At 47.9% G+C, this 20632-nt stretch overlaps 1 protein-coding gene across 1 annotated transcript; it reads right to left on the bottom strand.

Moving 5' to 3' along the window:
• Positions 1-594: 594 nt before the first annotated feature.
• On the bottom strand, positions 595-20598 carry COTL1 (coactosin like F-actin binding protein 1). Its single transcript, XM_083869898.1, has 4 exons — positions 20443-20598; positions 19833-19915; positions 10277-10434; positions 595-1927 (listed from the first exon to the last, which is right to left on the bottom strand). Exons 1-4 carry the CDS (start codon positions 20517-20519, stop codon positions 1817-1819), a joined length of 429 nt encoding a protein of 142 aa, XP_083726024.1. The 5' UTR covers positions 20520-20598; the 3' UTR covers positions 595-1816.
• Positions 20599-20632: the final 34 nt, after the last annotated feature.

Here is a 20632-nt window from a genome sequence, read left to right as displayed (position 1 = left end):
GATTTGTGCCACAGGGTGTCAAATTAAAGTTTCTCGTGGTCACTGGAGCAGTAAGGCAAAGCCTCAGAGCATCACAAGCTCTCTGCAGAGCTCCTGCCCATTAGTTATGCCTGTCCCTGCTGTCAATCCTGTAAAAAACAACCCTCTCCCTTCTTTCAGGGCAAGGTCTAGGAAGTCCTGCCCAGGATTGTAATGCCCCATGTGTAACCCTGTGCAGGAAGCTGCAAAACTTGTCTCTAAAGCTTTGTTCTTGTTCCCGACTCTCTTCCTGACCTCTCTACATTTATTTTCCGTGGCTGTGAAATTCTCTCTGACCTAATTACAATTCCCACTTGGCGTTTTTTGGCGCTGGAAATGGAGGTTGTGGAGCTGCTGAACAGAAAGTGTGTCAGGTGCAGTGTGCTCACCTCTGCCTCTCGGGGCAGGGATGAGCAGACAAGGGCTGCAGGCACTGGGATCATTTCACATCTGAGCCACTGTTTAACCCTCCTAATAGCCCCAAGATTGCTCAAAGCTTTGCACCAAAGATGATGAAACCTCCTAAATATGGGCTCGTTGCAGGGAAGGTGAAAGAACAACAGAGTCGCTGAGAACTGTTCTTGAAAAACATTTATTTCTGTAATGGATTTAGAGCGCTGACTCCCAAGCCCCACAGTCTCTCCCAACATGGAATTCTGGGGACAGTCACCTTTGATGGGAGGAAAAAAATAAAAAGCCATACAAAGAAGCCCCCACAAACAAAGAGTTTGGTACCAAACCGAGCCCAGGTTCTCTCTGCTGTTGAATATTTAACCCCAGTGGGGTGGAGCTGCCCTGCTCCACTGATGGTCACTGCCAAAGGCCCCAGAGAACTGAAGATGTTGTGCTGGACTGCAAAATAACCAGGGGGGACATGGGCAGGGAAGGATTCAGCAGCTGCTATTTTTTTTTTTTTCAGACATCATTGAAAAAGGAAATCTATTCATTTCAGTTTCACCTCCTGAGCCCCAGCAATAGGAAAGTCAGATACAAACCCACAGACCAACGTACACAAAATAGTGACCAAGTGTCCAGACATTTCTAAGCCCCTCAGTTGACTGTGCTGTGATGCCTCCAAAAAAAAGCAACAAAACCCACTTTAGGATTGTGCTGGATCTTATTTTTAAGAGGGAGGGACAGAGGTGCAGCACAGAGCATAGCAACTGTCAAGCAATGTTTAAGGCAAAATTTATTCCCATTTATCAGGAGTCAAAGAAATTTTGTTTGTTTGTTTGTTGGCTTTGTTGTTTAAGCTGTTAGAGAACATATCAGCTGGACATTTCTGCTCAGATGATTTAATCAAAAGTTTGAGGGAAGTCATCTCAAGCTGATCTGAGCCTGGAACAGCAAATAATGTTATTCCCAAGAATATCAGTCAGAACAAATTTGTCAAAAATTAAAGTGATCGATGTTCAGAACTCCCCCAAAACTTTCTTCCCTCAGAGACCAGGTTGAGCCCAAGTAAAATACACAGACATGAAGAAGGACACCGTGGCAAAGCCTCTACAAACACAGGGCTGAACAGGACCAAAGCAGAGCCAAACCTAAATTCCACAGGTGTGAGAACAGACAGAGTTATGAGTAAAAAAAAGGGGGAAAAAAAAAAGAAAAATCCAGAGAGGAATGTTTCATGAGAGAGAACAGAAAATAAAAGTCCACTGTATGCAAAAAAGGGAGTTCTTAGGTGCAGCCACAGAAAGCTGGGGAGTTCAGTTGCCTCATCTCTCGGGTGTGTTAGTTTGTTGTGCCTTTGCCCTCCCTTTGAGATCCAGGTGATGGTGCCAGGAGGTTCCTGCCTTTACTCAGTCTGTGCATCATAATTAGCCCCCCCTGCTTTCTTCAGCTCGTTCTTGATGTAATCCTCGTCCAGCTCTTTGTGGTCACTGATCACAAATTCTTTGGCAAAGTTCTGCAAGAGATAAAGAAAAAAAAAAAAGCCTGTTAAGAAAGGGGGCTGTTTTCTAAGTGGCTGAATGAAGATGGGTTATCCAGCTTCCCTGGGAGTCTGAGCTGAACACCCTCATCTCCTGTGGCTGGGATGATAAACAGAAAGCTGTGGATGAGACAGAAGATTAGTGAAGGCAAAACTCAACATTTAACCTGGAAAAATGATCTGTATTTACTTCTACAGTCACTGGCTGCAAGACCCAACCCAGGGCTGCAGCTGCTCCTCCTGGAGATGCCCAGGCCAGGTGAGGTCAAGTTCCCTACGTAGTGTGTGAACTAAACCACTCAAAATTATTGACCTCCTGACCACCACTGACCCTCAGCCTGATCCTGGGCAAGTCCCTAATCCTCTCTGTGCCCTTTTTAGGGCCCCTTCTCCTAAAAAAAGAACAGCCCCACACCAGAGTGCACTGGGGTGTCACACCTGCCACTGAGGGGAGAGTGCCTTGGTGACACATTGAGCAGCACAGGGATGATGGTGATGCCTTAAGTTTTAGCTTTCATCTTTTCCAGATTCTGTACTGCATTGGTGTATAACTCTGAACTTCATATAAAGTGTTAGCAAGTTCTCTTCACTGTTTAGTGAGACAACACAATCTTTTTCCAGCCTGAGAACCAAGGACACCATTGCAGCTTCAGGTACAAACAACAGGGAATTGAGGAGGGCAATCTGGAAGGATGGGACTTCTTGGGACAATTAATCCCAAAATGTAAATGGATCAAAACTTATCAAAGTGTGAAAACTCATGTCCATCTTGGGTAGAGCCATGGCCAGGCTCTTGTATTGGATACCCAAGTCTATCCTTTAAAAGCCTTTTAATAAATACCCACTTTATTAATTTAACTCTGCTCTAGGTAGCCTGATAAGGCCTCAGTGGTACCAGGAGCAAACTCAGCTCCTTCAGTGGATTTAGTGCCTCCTCCCCTCATCTCCACACCCCCAGCCAGAGCCAGGACAGTGCCCCAGGCAGGCTCTGCTCTGCCCCTGCTCTGTGATCCCAGTGACCTCTGAGGACACACTGGATGAATAAATACGCTGGTGTGATGCAGGGCAGCTTTCCCCTTGTTTGAGAGCTCTCTGCATCTCCTGAGAGCTGGGCAAGCCCCGAGCAGAGTGCTGGGAGGTGAGGTTGTGAACACACAAACCCCTTCCTGGGAGCAGAATGGGATCCCAGGGTGCCTTTAGGGCTCTCTGGTCAGAGCAGGGACAACTCAGGGATTTTTCCCCTTGTGGGGGGTGTCCTTCCTGCCTCACAGCAGGGCTGGCATGGCATCCATGTGTGTGTGTGCACAGCCATCTCAGCAAACAGCCTTTCTGCTGCTTGCTTTAGCATTTTCCTCCCCTTCCTAACCACAACTGAGAGCTCTGCATGAGTCTCCCTTCCCCCAGCCCAGGGAGCTTTAGCCAGAGTGACAAACACAAGCACCCACTGCACCCCACCAAAAATACAAATTAAAATCCCAACAGCTTCACTGTGACGTCCCAGGAAATCTGCAATGCCCAAATTCCCCTGGGCAGTGAGTTCCCCTAAAGGTGATGGGAGAAGGAGGCAGAGCTTTGGGAGAGCAGCAGGAATCTTGTGCAGGTTTCCCTGGTGCTGGAACAGCCCTGGCACAACGGGAACAGGGGGTTCTCATTGCTCTCAGAGCCAGGGGAGAGCTCTTTATTTATTTGGCAGCTCTCAAGGGTCTCTGTTTGGGATCAGAGGGGGTGGAGGAGGATGAGGCTTGAAAGAGCCTCAGCACCTCTTTCATGCGCTGGGAGAAAGGGAAGGGAGAGGAAAACAGCTCCCTCCTCCCCCGGGCTGCGGCTGATCGTGTTTCACGCTGGAGGAAAATCCTCCCTGCCGGGTGGGGAGAGAGCTCAGGGTGCTCTGCAAGAACTGCCCGGGTCTCCTGGCCATGGGGACAGAACAGGGACTCACCCACAGCCTGGCAGAGTCCAGGGGAAATGGGAAAGACTTTGCTTTTTGGAGAAAACAAATCCCTTTCTTTTTTATTTTTTTTTTCCCTGAGATGGGAATAAAGAGGCAAACCTGCCCAAACCATCAGATTTAGTCATGCTCATGAGTGACCTACTTCATCTCTGCAAAGCTCAGCTCTTGCTAAGACCAGCCCCAGGATTTTCAGCTGTTTGATGCTCACTGAGGTGTGCTACCTATGCGAGTTTTGAGCTGAGCCTTTGCAATTCCTTTTCTATGGTACCAGGTTTAACAAATTTCCCTCACTTTGGGAAGCAGATTATCCAGGACTACCTGATTTCAGGGGGAGTCTTTTCTCTGCTTTAGTGAGCACTGAGGCAGGTCTATAAAACCATTTCTGAGAGGGATTCCATGCAAAGTGTATTTTATAAATGTGGGGAGGGTTTTCTCCAATGCCCACTCTGCAGAATCCAGAATTTCAGCTGATTCTGGAATTAAAACTGCAAGTGCACTCATGCCCGAACAGAGGAGAATTAGTTACGTGTGCCACAAAATAAATATAATTATTTAGATGCCTTTTCAGCCAAACACTTATCCAGACAACCCCTGGGTGATGGTCTGTGGGTGTCACCCACGATTTCACAGCAGCACCACCAGGACACCTTGCAAGGAATGAACAGCATCCCCCTGGCAGTGGCCAGATGGGTTCTGCTCCCAGCCACTCTTAAATATCCTCTTAGCTGACTGGGCCACCTCTTGTGCCAGATTTGTCCCCTCAGAGTGCGATCTGGGTCACTGCTATTAATAACTCTGCTCCACTCCATCCTCTCAGGGTCCTCCTCACACCAGCTCTTCCCCACCACGGTGTCTCCTCAAGCCTGGCCCCAATGAGGGAAGAGGCTTTTGGTGAGTTTGGTGCCTGCAGTTTCTGATTTTAACATCCTGCTCCACCTCCTCCAGCTACAGCTTCTCCCTCATCATTGTGAATTTGCTGTCTGAGCTCTCTGGGGCTGAGCTTTTGTTCATCAGGGTGCAAATCCCAAGGCACAGTGCATAACTCTGATGCTTGGGCCCTTGATTTGCTGACCTGTGTCTTCACATTACATCCTCCACTTCCTTTTCCCTTCTCCTCCCCCCAACCCCAGGCTTTCCACAACCACAGCAAGCCCTGCCAGTGAATTCTACCCTTTGTCTTCACCCCAGCCACCAGCAGCCTCCAGATAACAAAAACAATGATGCCATTTATCTTTATCACTCTCACAACACAACAGTGGCCACAGTTTCTTTGCTTTGCCTCTCAGATCAGTGAGCAGGACACAGAAATACTGAGATTCACTCCTGGTTCTCCAATGCACCTCTCTGGCTCCAGCTCCTCTTCGTGCCTGAGCAGCAAAGGGTCCCAAATTTGGAATTTATCCCCTGTGTCAACCTCCACAGCAGGTACAGACTGAAAGGGCTCCAACCATGCAGGAGCATGAAATTCCTGCAGAAAGCTCAATCCTTCTCTCCCAGCCAACTTAAAGGGGAAAAAAAAAAGGGTGGAGTAGATTTTGTTCCTCTTCCAAGCCCTGAATGTTTAGCATATGGGCCATAAAATCTCCCTAAATTGCCCAAGGGAAAATCCATGTGGTGCAGATATTATACCACACTAGATCTGCAGAGGCCTTTTTAAATCCCAGCTTGGGAAGCCTGAAGCCAGGAGTAAAATCCTTGTATAGTCTACTACAGACACTGGGGTTTTCAGCAGCTACAGATGGTGCCAGGTAGCTGAGCAGCTTCTTGCCATTTTTTATTTCTTTTATTTTTTACTGGGGCTTGGAGCAGTTTCTGCTGATGATCAGAATCCTCAGTTCTACTGTGCTTGATGTCACCACTGCCATGCACTGGTCACCTCATCCTCAGTGCAGATGCAGCAGAGAGGAGATGACACCTCCCAGGTTTCTTTTGCAGCATGGTCTGAGTCCCAGGCCTACAGCAAACCTGCTCCTGCACTCAGCTGTCAGACTCCCAGCTCAGCAAAAAATCCTCTCTTCAAATCTACTCCCTGCCAGTCTGACATGGACCAGTTCCAGGCACTGAGAGAAGCCAGTCCAAACCTCTGGCAAACACTTGTCTCAGCACTGGGAGCTGCATTTCAGCTGCTCTGCAAATTCTCCCTGTCTGTGCTTCATCCCACTGGAGGAGCCACAAGTCTGTATGTCAGACACAGGGTGATGAGGAGCTGCTCATTCTGAACTAGGAGTTGTTGTAAATCCATCTCCATTTGGTATGGTCATTACAGTAAAGCAGAACAGGAAAAACACTCCAAAAAGGAGAATTTAGTTTGCCTTCCCAGCAGGATCTCACTCACCCTCATGAGTAACTCTCAAACTCACTGTGACAGAGCTGTTCCCTGTGAGTTTGATTTCCTGGCTGCCTCTAACAAAGCTATTAAACCTTCTGGTTTAATTTAGCTATTTAATCTTCTGCTCAGGACTCTGTACTGATATGAGAAAACCAAAGCACACAGAGGGAATTCTGTGTGATCCCAAGATCAGGGACAGGGACCCCACCAGTGGGTGCTCCCTCATGGGACACCATCACCAGTGCAGTGAGGAATCCAGAGGAAAATGGAAAGATGAGCAAAAAAAAAAAAAAAAATATCTGGGCATGAGCTGCAAAGCAGGAACTCAGTAGGGCTGTTGACATCACGACAGCCAGATGAATTCCTCACCAAAAATAATGATGAATAAAATGCCTCGAATATTTGCTCACAGAAACAGATCTGTTTTACCCTGAATATGAATTAGGGAAATAGCAGAGCACATGATTTTGTGGGGGAAGGAGTGCTGATGGAAACAGAGAAGACTCAAAATCCATGGAAAAATCAGACAGCACTGGCAAAGATTGGGCAGTCCCTTTGCTGGGAGAGTCCTGCAGGACATGAATTCAGTCCTGTCAGGAAAAAGACCCCAGTGCTGCCTAAGGAAGAGTTAAATCTCCTGGTAGGAAATGCAGTCAATGAAGGGCAACGAGTTCACAGAGAGGAAGGAACACTCAGAGGGAAACCAAGTCCTGCCTCCAGTTCTTTGGTGTTTGTATCCAAACCACCCCATTTCAGCCTGTGTGCCTCTCCCAGTGCCACAGCTCCTGTGCTGGGCTCATCCTTGCTGTGGGTGACCAAAGTGCAGGGGACACCAAAGCTGTGGGGTGGCTCTGTCCACATCTGCCAGGTCACCCTGTGCACAAGGTGACACACAGCTGCTGCTGCAGCAGATGCAGCCTTGCAGAAGCTGCTGTTCCATAAAGTTCCCAGTTGTTTGGATTGTTCCAGGGGTAGGTTGAGACTCCACCCCAGAAATTATCTCCCAAACATCTTAAGCAAACACCTGCAGTGGGAAATGTTGTGCCACTTCTTGTCCCATTAGATCTGTCCTTGGCATGGAGAGAAGCCCAGTGGATAAAAGATGGAGCTGTGCATCTCTCTGTCTCCACTTGCACAGCAGTCTCACACAACAGCACTTAGCTAGACCCTAAAAAGATACAAATAAACACTCGTTCCCCATCCTGGCCTTACTTCTAATCTGCTCCCAGCTGAACTACTTGGACCAGGCTGGAGGCTGGAGCCAAGATTTCCAGCTGACTTAAGGAGGAAAGGATGGAAAAAATAAATGGCTCTGGGGAAAAAAAATAAAAGCTCCTGATAGTTCCTTAAATGGATTTTTTCTGCAATCCAAAAGAAATACAATAAACTCAAAAAGCCATTTTTCAACAACATTAAAGAGGTAATAAGCTAAGCCCAAGTAGTGCCAGAAGACCTGGCTCTCATCTAGCACACATCAGAAGAACTACAGCTATTTGTAGCAGATGAGGTCCACCCCTGTCATCTTACAGTTATTACAGCTAAAAAATCAATTGTCCTTTCTTCCTGAGAGGTTTTCTGGCAACCTCCTGCACTCACTGTCAGCGCTGCTTCCCCAGGGATTTCACAGCACCTGCTCCCCCTTCCAAGGGAGGGACACAAAAGCCAGGAAAACCCAGTTCCTCTCTCTGCTTTGTAATAGTTCATCCCTTTGTTCAGAGCCCAGAATCTACTCCTCACCAGTTAATATCCCTGGTGTTTTCCTTGTGGCTTCTGGGATCCCAGTGTGGGATTCTCTTCCTCCCAGGGCTGGGCTGTGCTGGCAGGAGGTGCCTGAGCTGACTGATTTTCACTTTGTCTGGCAGGAACAGCAGAGTTTATTGGTGTTTGTTCAGCTCTGAGCAGAGCTCAGCCCCAGCTCATCAGCCCAGCAGAGCACAGGACACAAAGCAGGAATCCCCTCACACTTTGGTCTTAAAGAAAGACCCAGAGTTGCTTTGGCAAATTGTACAAGGTTGTGAGAGCCCTTCAGGTTTTACTGAGGGATCCTCAGAGTGAAGAGCTGCTCTTCTGCAATCCCAGCCTGTCCCTTGTGTAGATCTAAGCTGTACAAAATCCTCTTTGTGCCACCCTTCCACAGGCACCTTGGGCCCTGCACAGAGCCCAACTGCACCTACCTCCTGTTCAGAGTTTGCAGACCAAAAAAACTCCCACCTTAGTTACCTTAGGGCACTGTTTATCCATCACCCAAATGATGAACCAACACTGACTCAGGTTTGTAGTTTGTCATTACAGCAAAGCACCAAACAAGTGTATTTTTTCTATGTATAACTCACAACTGAAATAATCTCTGTTGAAAGCAGAAGACCGGGGATGTACCTGAAGGTCAAGGGAACCACTAAGAGTGAAATAGCTCTGGGATAAATTCCCTCTGTTAAATTTCAGACTTTCTTGTCCTTGACCATTTTGACAGATTATCTGCAAGGTCACAGGCATAAAAAGAAGAAAATAGTTCTGCTTTTATCTCACTCCACTCAGAGGGATTCAGTTGCATATCAAGAACTGTTTAAAATACTTGTCAAGATAATTTCTCCTGGACAGGAGATCCCCATTGCTGAGACATTCAGAAATGCTCTGCAGGGGTTTATAGGCAAGGTTGCTCAGTAAAAGTGCACCAAGCACCAGTTGTATTGTTTTTGTATTTTAGTACAGACTAATTGGAATATGAAAGCTTTTAAGCAACAGCCAAGAATGGTTAATGCTCCACCAGATTATTAACTTGTACAGACTACTAATCAAAGATGAAACAAGTGAAATTGCAAATTATATGTAACAGACCGAGGGACAGATCTGAGCACAGAGCTCAGGAATGCTATTCAACTCAACAAGACTACATTGTCTAAACAGATTTTTAAGAAAATCTGGGGCTTAGTGACTCATGTAAGAGTCATTCTTTAGTACTCTATAATTTCGTCTTCAGCTACAATTACGCAGTTCCAGCTCCTTCCCATGAGCAGAAAGTTGCTTTCCTGTCTCTCAGGTGTCATTCTGGAAATTTCTTTGGAGAACAGACCCCTGTGAGTCGTTTGTCATTGTGAAACATTTAGCACCAGAGTTTATCTTCTGGAAGGACAGGGATGTATTATCTTCTTCATTCTTCTTATCTAAAGGTAATCTTCTGTGTCATATAAACTACCAAAAAGTTGAGTTGGTGCTTCATTCTCACCCTTCACAGTGTCCTGTTGGGAGATTTCTTTACACAGGCAAGAGCTCAGTTACTGAGGGGGATTCATTTAATCATCAGCCCTTTTCTCCAAAAGCACAAACAAAACCATTTCTCAGGCTCTGGCCAGCTGGTTCTATGTTCTGTTGGAAGAGTTAATCTTGCTTTAAATATTCTCTAGGAGAAACATTCCAAACATCAGCATCCTCCCCATCACAGGCAGGTTTCAGCTGTGGCTCTGTGCAGCCTCCCTCCAGTCACTTCTCTCCTGGCTGATGTTTGCTCTCATTTCTCTTCCCCCTGCTACGCCCAAGGCCAAACAAAGCCTGCTCACGTCTAGTTAGCTATTAAGAGTTGGTTAATTGGTGCAATAGGGACTTCAGACTTGGGGTGATTAGCTCCACAAATTCCCTGTGCAAAGACAAAAGGCCTCCGGAGAAGTTTAAACAAGGGTGTGGGTTTTCCTGTTTAATTTTACCTGCTTAACTTCCCACTGCTCGTGATCATTCAATATTGAATTATTTCTGTGTCGAGGCAGGGGATGGGAGAGATGTCAGTGGTGACAAGGAGGGGAGTGCACAAATTCCCTCCTCATGAAATAGCCAAGGCAGCCTTAAGCTCAAAAGGTGCTTCTTTATGCCTGAGTGCTCTAAGGGCAGATGTTAAGCCTTCCTAGGAGGAAGACAGGCTGTAGGAAATTGTCTCCTTTTGTCAAGGATTAACTCCTAAGTTGGAGGATGAGCCAACCCTTCCCTCTCTCTCCCTCCTGTTGGTACAGAAAACAGCGAGGAGAGCTGGTGGTTAGGAGCATAAGGAAGAGGTTACCTGTACTACTTCCTTGACCAGGGTCTTGTCAGTCCCAGTTTTGGCTCTCTGCAGGCCACTGACATCCTCTCCAATCCAGGTGATGAGGGCAAACTTGACTCTCTTGCTCATGGCATCGCCAGTGGTGAATCGGACAAAGCCGAACAATCGCACGTCATCTGCGGGGGCAAAGGAGGGACAAAGTGAGTAAACCCAGGAACATCCCCCTTTTCCCCTTTTCCCCTTTTCCAGGCTGAGCCTGTTGCTCTCAAACACCAAGACAAGGCACTGATCCTGTGTTTCAACACCAGCATTTGGGAATCAGGGTCTCTGTGCTTACAACTCTGCCTGTGTTAGCTCAGCCTTTTCTGGGTTCTCTGAGTTACTGGGGGGAAACTAGTTGTTCTGGACACCCCACAGCACAGTGGAAATGGCTAAAATACAGTCAGCAGGCAGGTCAAGAGCACAGAGTTAACCCCAGTCACACAGTCAGCCTAATGGTTCACCTGCAGGTCTGGTGAAGAAAGGAGGAAAGTGATATCCTGGCATCTCTTACAGAACAGGATTGGGGTCACATTTTATAACATTACCAGAAACTGGCCATTGTGAAAATCTGACCTTTCTCCCTCCTTCCATTCATTTCTGGCTCACTTGTAGTAAGAATTTACAAGAAGGAGAAAAAGAAAACTCTGCAGTTGCTCGCCCAGATGTGTTTTTTCTACTCATTCTGAAGCCCTGGAAGGAAAAGCCCTGGATTTTTAGAACTGTGCTGATCTTTGTTTCACAGCTGGTTTGTGCTACATCACACCAGCCTGATTCAGCCTGGCCATATGTGTGCCAACCTTGTAGACTCTTATCTCAAAGAGCTCCTTCCTCCATCTCCTGGTGACTCATGGAGCAGTTCCTGATCAGCAGCACCATCCCCCTGCAGCCTCAGGCTCCCCCAGGAGTGGCAGAAAGCAGAGCAGATGGACACTTGTGCAACTGTGCAATATTCCCCATGGTGGCTCCTCCATCTCTCAGAGGTCACTCGAGGCCTTTTAAAGGAGGTGACTCAAGGCAGGAGAACAAAGCTGCTGTTTGAGAAGACTCCTGGTAATCCTGGCACACTTGTTGTGACCAGTTCAACGTGCCCGAGAGGGATTTGCTGGGTTGACTAACTGCCAGGTGAAAATGCAGGCTCCAGGTGTAGGAGTGGCTGCCAACATCCCCAGCACACTCCCTGAGCAGCCAGGGCAGCCCCAAGAGCTCTGGAGACAGGGGAGGAGCAGATAAAAATTGAAATTGCTCATCCCCAGAAAATAAGCTGTTAGAAATCAATGTTAAAAAAAAAAAATTAAAAATTGGGATATTCTCTGCAAGCTGACATATCTCAGAGCTTCTTTAACGCTCTGATTTGCCAAAGTGTGGACAAAGTCCCCTTGATAAAAGAAAAGATTTTTTTTTTAAAAGTGTGAAAAAATTCCACTTCTGCTCTCCCTGTTTTGTTCTCTCTGTTCTTTTTAATTTTGTTGTCACTGACTGAGTAATACTGGGCAAACTGGAAAATGGATGTAGGGGGGTGTGTGAGCCAGTAGAGTGTTCAAAACAAACTCCTCTGAAGAATTCAAAATAGACACAAAGAGAAAGATCATATTCAGGGGAAAAAATCCAGATGGATCTTTGGAAGGAGAGAAGGAGTCATGTATCAACAATGCAGGCAAACAAAACTTCTCCCTCAGTTACCCTGCTGCTGGTGAGTGCAAGAAACACACGTGGAGACTCCTGGTTCTGACAGTAAATCCTCTTCCCAAGATTGATTAGAGCCATAAATGAAGCGACAGCCAGGAAATACCCCAAGGGAAGGGAGACAGTAAATCCCCTGATGTTACAGTGAACAGATCCAGGAGCAAGCCTTGCTTCCCCAGCTCTGACAGCAAAGGAGGCCAAGAATTGTTCTGTGGCTCCTCTGGGAACAGTCCTGGAAGGCTCTTTAGTGGCATTGAGTGCTGGGACCTCCTGCACTGCAGTGGTGTCACTGCCCTCCCCATGGGGCCCTCAGTCCCCACCTCCAGCCTGGGGGGTTTTCATCCCTGCCCCTTCCACAGAGCCTGGACACTGGACTATGCTCCTTGATAATAAAGATACTGGGAAAAGATAATTAATGTGAAAAAAATCAGTGTTTTTTCATAGCAGCACAGAGAGGAAGTTCCAGGGATGCTCCGTGCCTGGAAGTGTCCAAGGGCAGGTTGGATGGGGCTTGGAGTGACCTGGGATAGTGGAAATGTCCCTGCTTATGATGGGGCTGGAATGAGATGATCTTTAAGGTCCCTTGCAGCACAAACCATTCGGAGATTCTGTGAATTTGTCTGTCAGAATAACTTCCATTTTACATTAACCCACAGCTCACTGGCAGCAGCAGGATTTGCTTCTCATCAGAACATCCAGTGCTCACCCATCCTGGCTGAGAGCAGCTCAGTGACACTAAAGAGATCCAAACCCAGCAACTCCAGCTTTTATCCATGAGCTCACCTGAGCATGAACAACTCTTACTTCACCCTGTTCAGTCCAGGTAACTTTAATGAGCACCTGAGATTGGCTTGAGGCTCTGAGTCACCTCCTGGGCAGATTCTCCTGGGGCTGCTTCACTTGTGGGGGCTTGAAGGGGTCACACCCCAGCTGGGTCCTGTCTCCTCCTGTCTCCCCATGGAGTTTCCATCCCTGCTGGAGGCAGAACAGGCTCCTCATCTGCCTCAGCTTCCAGCCCAGGATATTTAGCACAAAAGTGATGCCTTAGCTGTGTATGAGTCTCATTGCACACAAAGGGGATGTGAATTGAAGCCCTGAGCAATTAACATGTCTCTGTTCCTAAAAGGGCACCAGGGACAGATGGGGAGGTTTTTAGCTCATGGGGAGGGTTTTAGGTCTTGCTCAGCCCGGGTATAAACCTCTCCAACTGGAGGTCAAAACCCCCGAGCAGAAGTGGCTGAGTTTCACAATTAGTGTGAGGCGTGTTCAGGGTGATAAGGGGATCAAAAACTCAAGTTCTTTCCTGCTCCCAGCTTTCCCCTTTCACAGTTAATCAGTTCTGCCCTGCCGGATCAGCTCCCCACGCTGGGAGTCATCAATGCCATCAGTGCCAATTCCCGGGGAGATCTCAAGGCATTAACATCCACCACCCCCTTCTCGCACAAAACCACTCCCGGTGGTTTGAGGAGTTTGCTGGGAGTGAGGGGAGCAGAACAAATCAGAGAGAGACAGAGTAGATTTCCCCTGAAAGAGGAAATCCTGCCTAGTGCTGTGCCACCCCCTTCCCAGGCACCGAGACAGGAATTCCAGGGCAGAGAGAAGGGAATAACTGATCCAGGAGAACGGAAATAGCGGCTTTGTTTGAGATCGCACCAGATCCAGACAGCAGAAATTAACAATGTTAATTCAATTAATACCGCGACTCCTCTCACAATGGCTGGACAAACAATGAATGCCTTAACGAGCATCACTTGCTATTCCTCTCCAAACTCTTTATTTATCACTGAAGCAGGATTTTCCAAATATCCTGATTAAGCTGCCCTTGGCTGTCAACAGAGCTTGATGCCAAAACTACAGAGATTTCCTTCCTGGTATCCTTCCCTTATTCTACATCCACTCAAGTGCTTTTGGTTCAGCCTGTGGTGAAAATTTCCTCCTTAGATTAAAAGGCAGTGAGTCATCAGTAAAAGATAATAGCTGCAGGAAAGAAATACAGTCACAGTTCTCAGGGTGAAGGCTCTGAATGGCCAAGCCAGAGGAGTGCCATGATAAAAACTCTGCTGAATCAAGGTCACAGGCAGCAGGGCAGGTGATGGACTGACCTGCTTTTTGTTTTCCGTCCAACAGGAATTACTACAGCGCGTGACAAGGTTCCGGGAAGGTTTAATTTGTTGGCTTCAATTGGATTAATTTTAGATTAATTTGTCAATTTTCCACCTCTCCAGTCAGCCCATTGATCCCATGCCTAGGAGTGCAGACAGAAATGTTCCTGACCTCTTCCTGCACTGTTTTTTCCTCTTAAACCCTGCACTGAGCCCACAGATGTCATGCAGGGCTGCCTGGTTCCACCCCAACGTGTTCATTAAATCATCTCAGATGTGTCTGACCCCAGGGCCACCACAGGGCTCTGCTGGAGCACCAAACCTCCTCCAGGTGACTCCAGGGGTGGCTGATGTGAGTGCAGGACCACAAGTGCTGGGAAAATGATTTTCTCTGGTCCAGTGAAGCCACCAGGGGGTTGCTGCTGGCCCAGGGACAGTCACGGTTTCTCTCCTGACCTGGGCAGATGCTGAGGGGAGAGTGGGAGCCAAAGGGGACCCAGCTCTTCCCTGGAGGAAGGAATGGGGCTGTTGCTTGGCCAGGCAGGCCCCAAAACAAAGGTGCAAAGCTCTTCTTTCCCTGCTCCTGTGCCCCCCCCAGGGGATGGCAAAGACAGACCCACAACCACAACACTTTAATTAAACATCACACTAAAACCCAAAGAGTTGCCATCACTGCAGGCCTTGACCCAGTGAGTTACTCCCACAAAAAACAGTGAGAATATTCCCTAAAGCCACAGGCTGTGCACAGCCAGGGCTCCAGCTGGCAGCCAGGAGATGCTGTGACCCTGCCAAGAGCCCGTCCACACAGGCAGGGAGGGCACAGGGGCAGGGTGACAAATGCCATAAGCCACCCGTGGCCCCAGGTCTCCCTCTAAATAGCCAGTAAGGGAAAGCAGGAGAGATGAACTCCAAAGAGGAAAAAAACAAAAGCAGTAGGAGATTGATTTACAAGGCCCATTTTAGCAACTTAAGATGCAGCCACATGCAGATAAGCACCTATCTCATTATATGTCCTCGTGTGTTTTTACAAATCTTTCCTACAACCTCAGGTGCCAACGTAACCTTGGTGATCTCTCAACTCACAGCTCCTGCCTTTAAAATGTGCAGCCCAGGCTTTTCTGAGACAATTGATCTAAACCCTAAAAAAAATCTTGTATTTTTATTAGGAGCAAATTCTGTTTCTATTTTCTAATATTTTATGTCAACCCCAAATGATTTTATAGGGTATTTTTTTTTTTTCAGACCAAAGATTTTCTGTTCTTCCTGCTGCTGAATGCCCAGTGTGGTTTTAGGCTGATCTTTTCAGACACATGAATAACTATCCCATTTCATGCTGTCATTGCAATTATTTATCTGGACTGGGGCTTTCCAAATAAAAGGCTCATTATTTCTTTTGTCAGAGATGCATTGAAAACAGCTGTTCACATATGGCATTGGGGGGGGGAAATACAGTCTTCTGACCACTCCATTGCTTAATGGCAGAATACACACTAAAAAAAAAAGTGAAATTAAACCACAGACAGAGCCAATGTGGTGCTTTGCTGCTTCATAACACAGACACTGAGGCAATGTCCAGGGCAGTCAGGTACAACAGAGACACAAAAGTTCCACAGGATGTCATTTCAGTTGTACCTCATTCCACTCTTCTCAGCAACAGCATTACAGCCCAGCTGTAAGACTTTGAAATTAAAAACATTTAAAAAAAGTCCTAAGAGCTGTCACATCCTTCCATACAATAACCTTCAACTCTTATCTCTTTCTGGCTTCAAATCCACCAGCTCAGCTGCTTTTTTTCAAAGTGCACTGATGGCATGTACTACTAACCACCAAATTAATGCTTCCTCTGGAGCCAGGCCATCTGCAGAGGCAAGAGCTGCAACTGGGAAGCAAAATGGATCAGAAGCCTTGAATTAAGTCCTTGTTTAATGCAGAGGTAATCTGTGCTGTTAAGACCAAACAGTCCTCAGCCAGGAGACACAGGGGGTGTTTAATGACCCTGACACAGGGAATGTCCTTGACTTTGGTCTCCAGACACAGTGAATGTCCTCAGCTTTGGTCTCCAGACTCTCTGGGTCAGAGCAGGGCCAGCACAGGCAGGATTTTGGCCATCAGGCAGCACTGCAAGAGGAAGAGCCCCCAGCAATCACCTCCAAATCATAGAAGGATGTGCTGGTGGTTTAAACCAACCTCCTGGGCTTTACTTTGGGATGGGCTGGAGGAGAGGTGCTCCCACACAGGGGCTTTGGAGGACAGAGGAGGTGAATGCCTGGCTCTAAAGCAGGGCAGTGTTGGAGCTTCTTGGGACAAACAGACCTTGGCAGGATAGTGACTGATGTGCAGAAGTTCAGAGTCCAGGCTGCATTTGCAGCATCACCCTGAACAAAAAGGCACTGAAGAAGCTCTTCTTTCCATGTTTCCCCCCTCTAAGAGTGGCAATTGCTGTCCCCAAACAGGGATGGGGAAAATGTGACCGTTTAATGGTGCTGTTTGTTAAACCTTTCTGTTCCCACACAAGGCTTGGTGAGGATCTAAGGAGGAAAAGGATCTGTAAGGTGCAGGTGTGATGTGGGATGTGTGTGCAGCAGAGGAGGAATGAACCCCCAGCAGGGACAGCAGCAGCTCCTGGCTCAGCTCAGCACCTCTGTCACGTTTGCTCAGGGCTGCTGGAGGTGTGCAGAGCTGCTTCCTGACACGGCCTCCCTCAGCTGCTACTTCCTCTAAAAGAAGCAATTTCAGTTTCCCCCCTTTCCCTTTGTCCCCAGCCATGCTGGTGCCCCGAGGAGGTTTGCAGAGTCAGTGATGGGCACAGAAAGGGTCATGGACAGGGGGGAAAACAGCAAAAACACATCCCTGTTACCAACCAGCCCCTTCCAGCCCCCTGAGCTCTGTCACTGCACAAGGCAGGACATCCACACAGGCAAAAATATTCCAAATTGGTACAAAACCCCTCCCTGGTTCTGGAGCCACAGGAATCAGCAGTGACCCCGCCCAACGCCCGGCAGAGGAGCAACGTGCACCAACCAAGGTGCTTTTAATAAGAATGGCTCTTAAAGAGAGGGGGGACACGGATGTTTGCAGCTCAGAAACAGCCAGGGCACAAAGTGGAGCAGAGCGAGCTCTGACTGGGACTCTTTGCACACTGAAATTTGCAATCCCAGCTCCTGCTCTCACCCCCAACCACCAAATGATGCTCAGCTTCTACCAGAGGCAGCTGCAGCACTATGTGGCTTTCAGGGCAGTGTTTCTCACACAACAGGAATTCAAAAAAAAATGAAGTTTATTCTGATATCAAGTTTTTTTAAAAATTTTTATCACGTTTTTCTGAAGCTGTTTGCAGCGAGAGCAGCTCTTCTCCCCTCCAGTGAAATGTAAAAGGAAATGAAAGAGACCAGGAGGAAAGAGATGTAGCAACGAGGAGAAATAACATTTAAAAGTTTCCCCCCTCCCTTGCTACTCTTTTTTACTTTTGTTTCAGTGGAAATATTCCAACTCCACTTCTACTTTCTTCCAGATGGGAAGGAAAGCTCCAACTCCACTGCTGGCACAAGGTTTGATTCCTGGCTGTGTCTAGCAGGGCAGGTGAAGGTTTGCTGCACAGATGGAGCCTCCAAAACTTGCATCTCTTCCTTCCCCAACTGCAGCACTGAAATTCGTGGGTGGAGGAATATCCTTCTCAGCTCTCAGCCAAGGACCAGGCACCTCAGTTTGCCTTTTTGTTGAGCCTCACCCAGCTGTGCTCCAGAGGTGGGTTTGGGGACAACTTGTTGGCCCTGGTCTGGCAGGGAACTGCCTTCAGCAGGTGCATGCCAAGGGAAAGGGAAAGAAGGAGCAGGGAAAGGGAGCAGTGGAGCAGCTCTAAGGGATTTAGCTCCCCATTAAAGGCTAACAATAAACTCACATATTTAACTCTTCCCTTACTGAGCTTATTTCTAAAATATGGAAAATTCCCTTTTTTTCTGTCTTGGGGTCAGCTTGGTCTGAACACCTTGTTAATAAACCCTGTTTATAAACCCTGTTGAGAACACAAATGTGTTCTCCACAGTGCAGTGTGTGCCTCTACTCATTGTCATCCTCATCCTCACCCAACTCATGCCTGTGCTCTGCCAAAGCCCCTCTGCCTGCTCAGCCACCCCAGAAAAGGATTTCCTTTGCCACAGAATGGAGGGGAGGAAGTTCTTAATGGGGTCCCATCCAGAAAAAATCATTAAAAATCAGCTCAGACAAAAAGAAAGGCGTGGACTGTATAAAGGCAAGGAGAGAAAAGAAATGGGGAAGGGTCCCTCAGGTGTCTGGAGACACCAGAGATACTCAGTTAAGTTGTCCAGGAGAGGAGACAGAGAACTTGGCACTCAGATCCTGAAGTCATTGACCTCCCAAAGGAACAATTAACCACTGCCATGAACTTCCAAAGTCCCGAGCCCCGGGGTCTCCTGGATTCCAGGTAATTGCTTTTCCCTTCTGTTGCCCACTAAAGAGAGTGGAGTGGGAAGGAGCTCCTGCCGTGCAGTGATCAGTGACTCTTCTGACACCAACCACAACAGGACCTTTCTTAGCTCTGAGAATTTTCCCTGCAGGTTCTCAAGAACAGCTGGAAACGAGTGGCTGCATTGATCTCAGTGAGACCCCTCTGCCAACATCACAGCAGAGCAGCCCAAAGCATCTTCATCCCATGGCTCCTTTCCAGGGACTAAAATACACGTTTCTCCTGTGATTGATCCGACCTGTTCTGCCCTCGGCTACACTCCTGGGAGTTATTTCCACTCAATAAAGCACAGACAGGGGCTCTCAGTCCCAGGGACTGCCAGGGGACTGCCTGAGGTCCCCCCAGGAGCTGCTCCACCTTGGCAGGGCAGAGACTGCTCAGCACAATTCCTCCAATTCTGAAAACACAGGTGAATCATAGCACTTGATTCTACAGTAACTGGCCGAGCGAGGAAGACTTTGTTATAATCCAGTATTAGTTAAAAAATCCTCCATATCTCACCTCACTTGGTGACACTGTTAACTACCAGCCAAGACAGGACCTAACTGAGATAAAAAACCAAACCCTGCTTTTGTGAAACTCATCGAAAGTCACCATCAGACGGAGTTAAACCCTCCTCAGTGTATTTTCATCTTCCCCAGGCTTTGTTCCTGCCCTGACTGACTGTTCCACAGCGAGCAGCTCCACAATCGAGTGCCACGTTTAAAACCTGGAGCCGCAACAGTTGTGGTTGTGCAACGCCCCATCTGCGATTGTTTGTTGGGCTGGTATTGTTCACTTCGAGCCCAGCTTTGCAATGAAATGAGCACCCTCCGCTCAGCTTAAAAAAAAAAAAAACCAGCGAGCCTTCCAGCTGCAGTTACTTCAGTGCTCTGATTTTTAGAAGAATTTTATAAGTATTTAATTCCCAGTGATCTGTATGGCCGCACCTTTCTAGGCACAACTGAGTCGGTTTTGCTCTGAAATTGCATTTCCCAGCAAGGAGAGCGTTGCTTATCACGCCTTTTATCTGGTTTATAACCGAGGAGCAGCGAAAGATTGTGCAAAGAGGGGAGAAAAGGCCCAGAGGACTTTAAGTCTAAGGGTGAGACAAAGGACCCGCTGGACTATGGACTTGAGGGAGTTGCACAGGCGATCCTGCAGGGCAGGGAGGGCTCGGACAGCACCAATCCCACTGCCCCGAGTTTCCTCCCATCCTTTCCCCCTCTCTTTGAACAGCAGGAAGGGCGGAAAGAGGGGGCAAAGGCACGGAGACGGATCTTACCTGTGCATTTCCTTTTAAAGGTTTCATAGTCCACCCCTTGGTCTCCGGGGACGATCGTGGAGCCGTTGTATTTAAACGTCACCCTGCGAGGGGGGAAAAGACAAGAGGGGATGGAAAATTCAGTTAAAAGTCACCTTTCCGGACAGGGGGGAAGGAAAAGGGAATAACACATTTAAAAGTCACCCTTTGGAATGAATGGGGGAAGGGAAGGCGAAGAATAAGGCGAAGAATACATTGAACACAGAGGAAAGGAAAGGAAAGGAAAGGAAAGGAAAGGAAAGGAAAGGAAAGGAAAGGAAAGGAAAGGAAAGGAAAGGAAAGGAAAGGAAAGGAAAGGAAAGGAAAGGAAAGGAAAGGAAAGGAAAGGAAAGGAAAGGAAAGGAAAGGAAAGGAAAGGAAAGGAAAGGAAAGGAAAGGAAAGGAAAGGAAAGGAAAGGAAAGGAGACGGGGAAGAATAGATGTAAAAAAAAAACCCATCCTTTAGAAAGAGGGGAAGAAGAGAAGGGAGGAAGGTGTGTAGAAGTCGCACTTTGGGGAGCGGGGAGAGAGGACGGGGGGGAATCCCAGCCCGTCCAGGGTGGGGGGAGATGCCGGGGAGGGGGTCACCTACCAGTTCACCTCGGTGGCATCGTCCCTGACGAGGTTGTACGCCTCCCTGCACGCCTCCTTGTCGATTTTGGTGGCCATGGGGGCCGAAGGGAAGGGAAGGGAGGGAAGGGCGGGCAGCGGCTCGGAGCTGGCGGGGGCCGCGGCCGCCGCTGCTGCCGCACGGCGCTGAGCGAGCCGAGCCGGGCCGAGCC

The sequence above is a fragment of the Zosterops lateralis genome (assembly GCF_965231275.1).
Source record: "Zosterops lateralis genome assembly, chromosome: 12".
NCBI classification, from domain to species: domain Eukaryota; kingdom Metazoa; phylum Chordata; class Aves; order Passeriformes; family Zosteropidae; genus Zosterops; species Zosterops lateralis.
The sequence above is the reverse complement of the archived record's forward strand: the minus strand, read 5'-3'. Positions and strand labels throughout refer to the sequence as shown.

What these genes read in the sequence shown, in the direction of transcription:
- COTL1 (XM_083869898.1), bottom strand. Translation starts at nt 20,519, where the DNA reads ATGGCCACCAAAATCGACAAGGAGGCGTGCAGGGAGGCGTACAACCTC. An exon ending in CTTTAAAAGGAAATGCACAG is followed by an intron (nt 10,435 to 19,832) that starts GTAAGATCCGTC and finishes TTGCCCCCGCAG; the next exon opens with ATGACGTGCGATTGTTCGGC. An exon ending in TGGTCAAGGAAGTAGTACAG is followed by an intron (nt 1,928 to 10,276) that starts GTAACCTCTTCC and finishes TATCTCTTGCAG; the next exon opens with AACTTTGCCAAAGAATTTGT.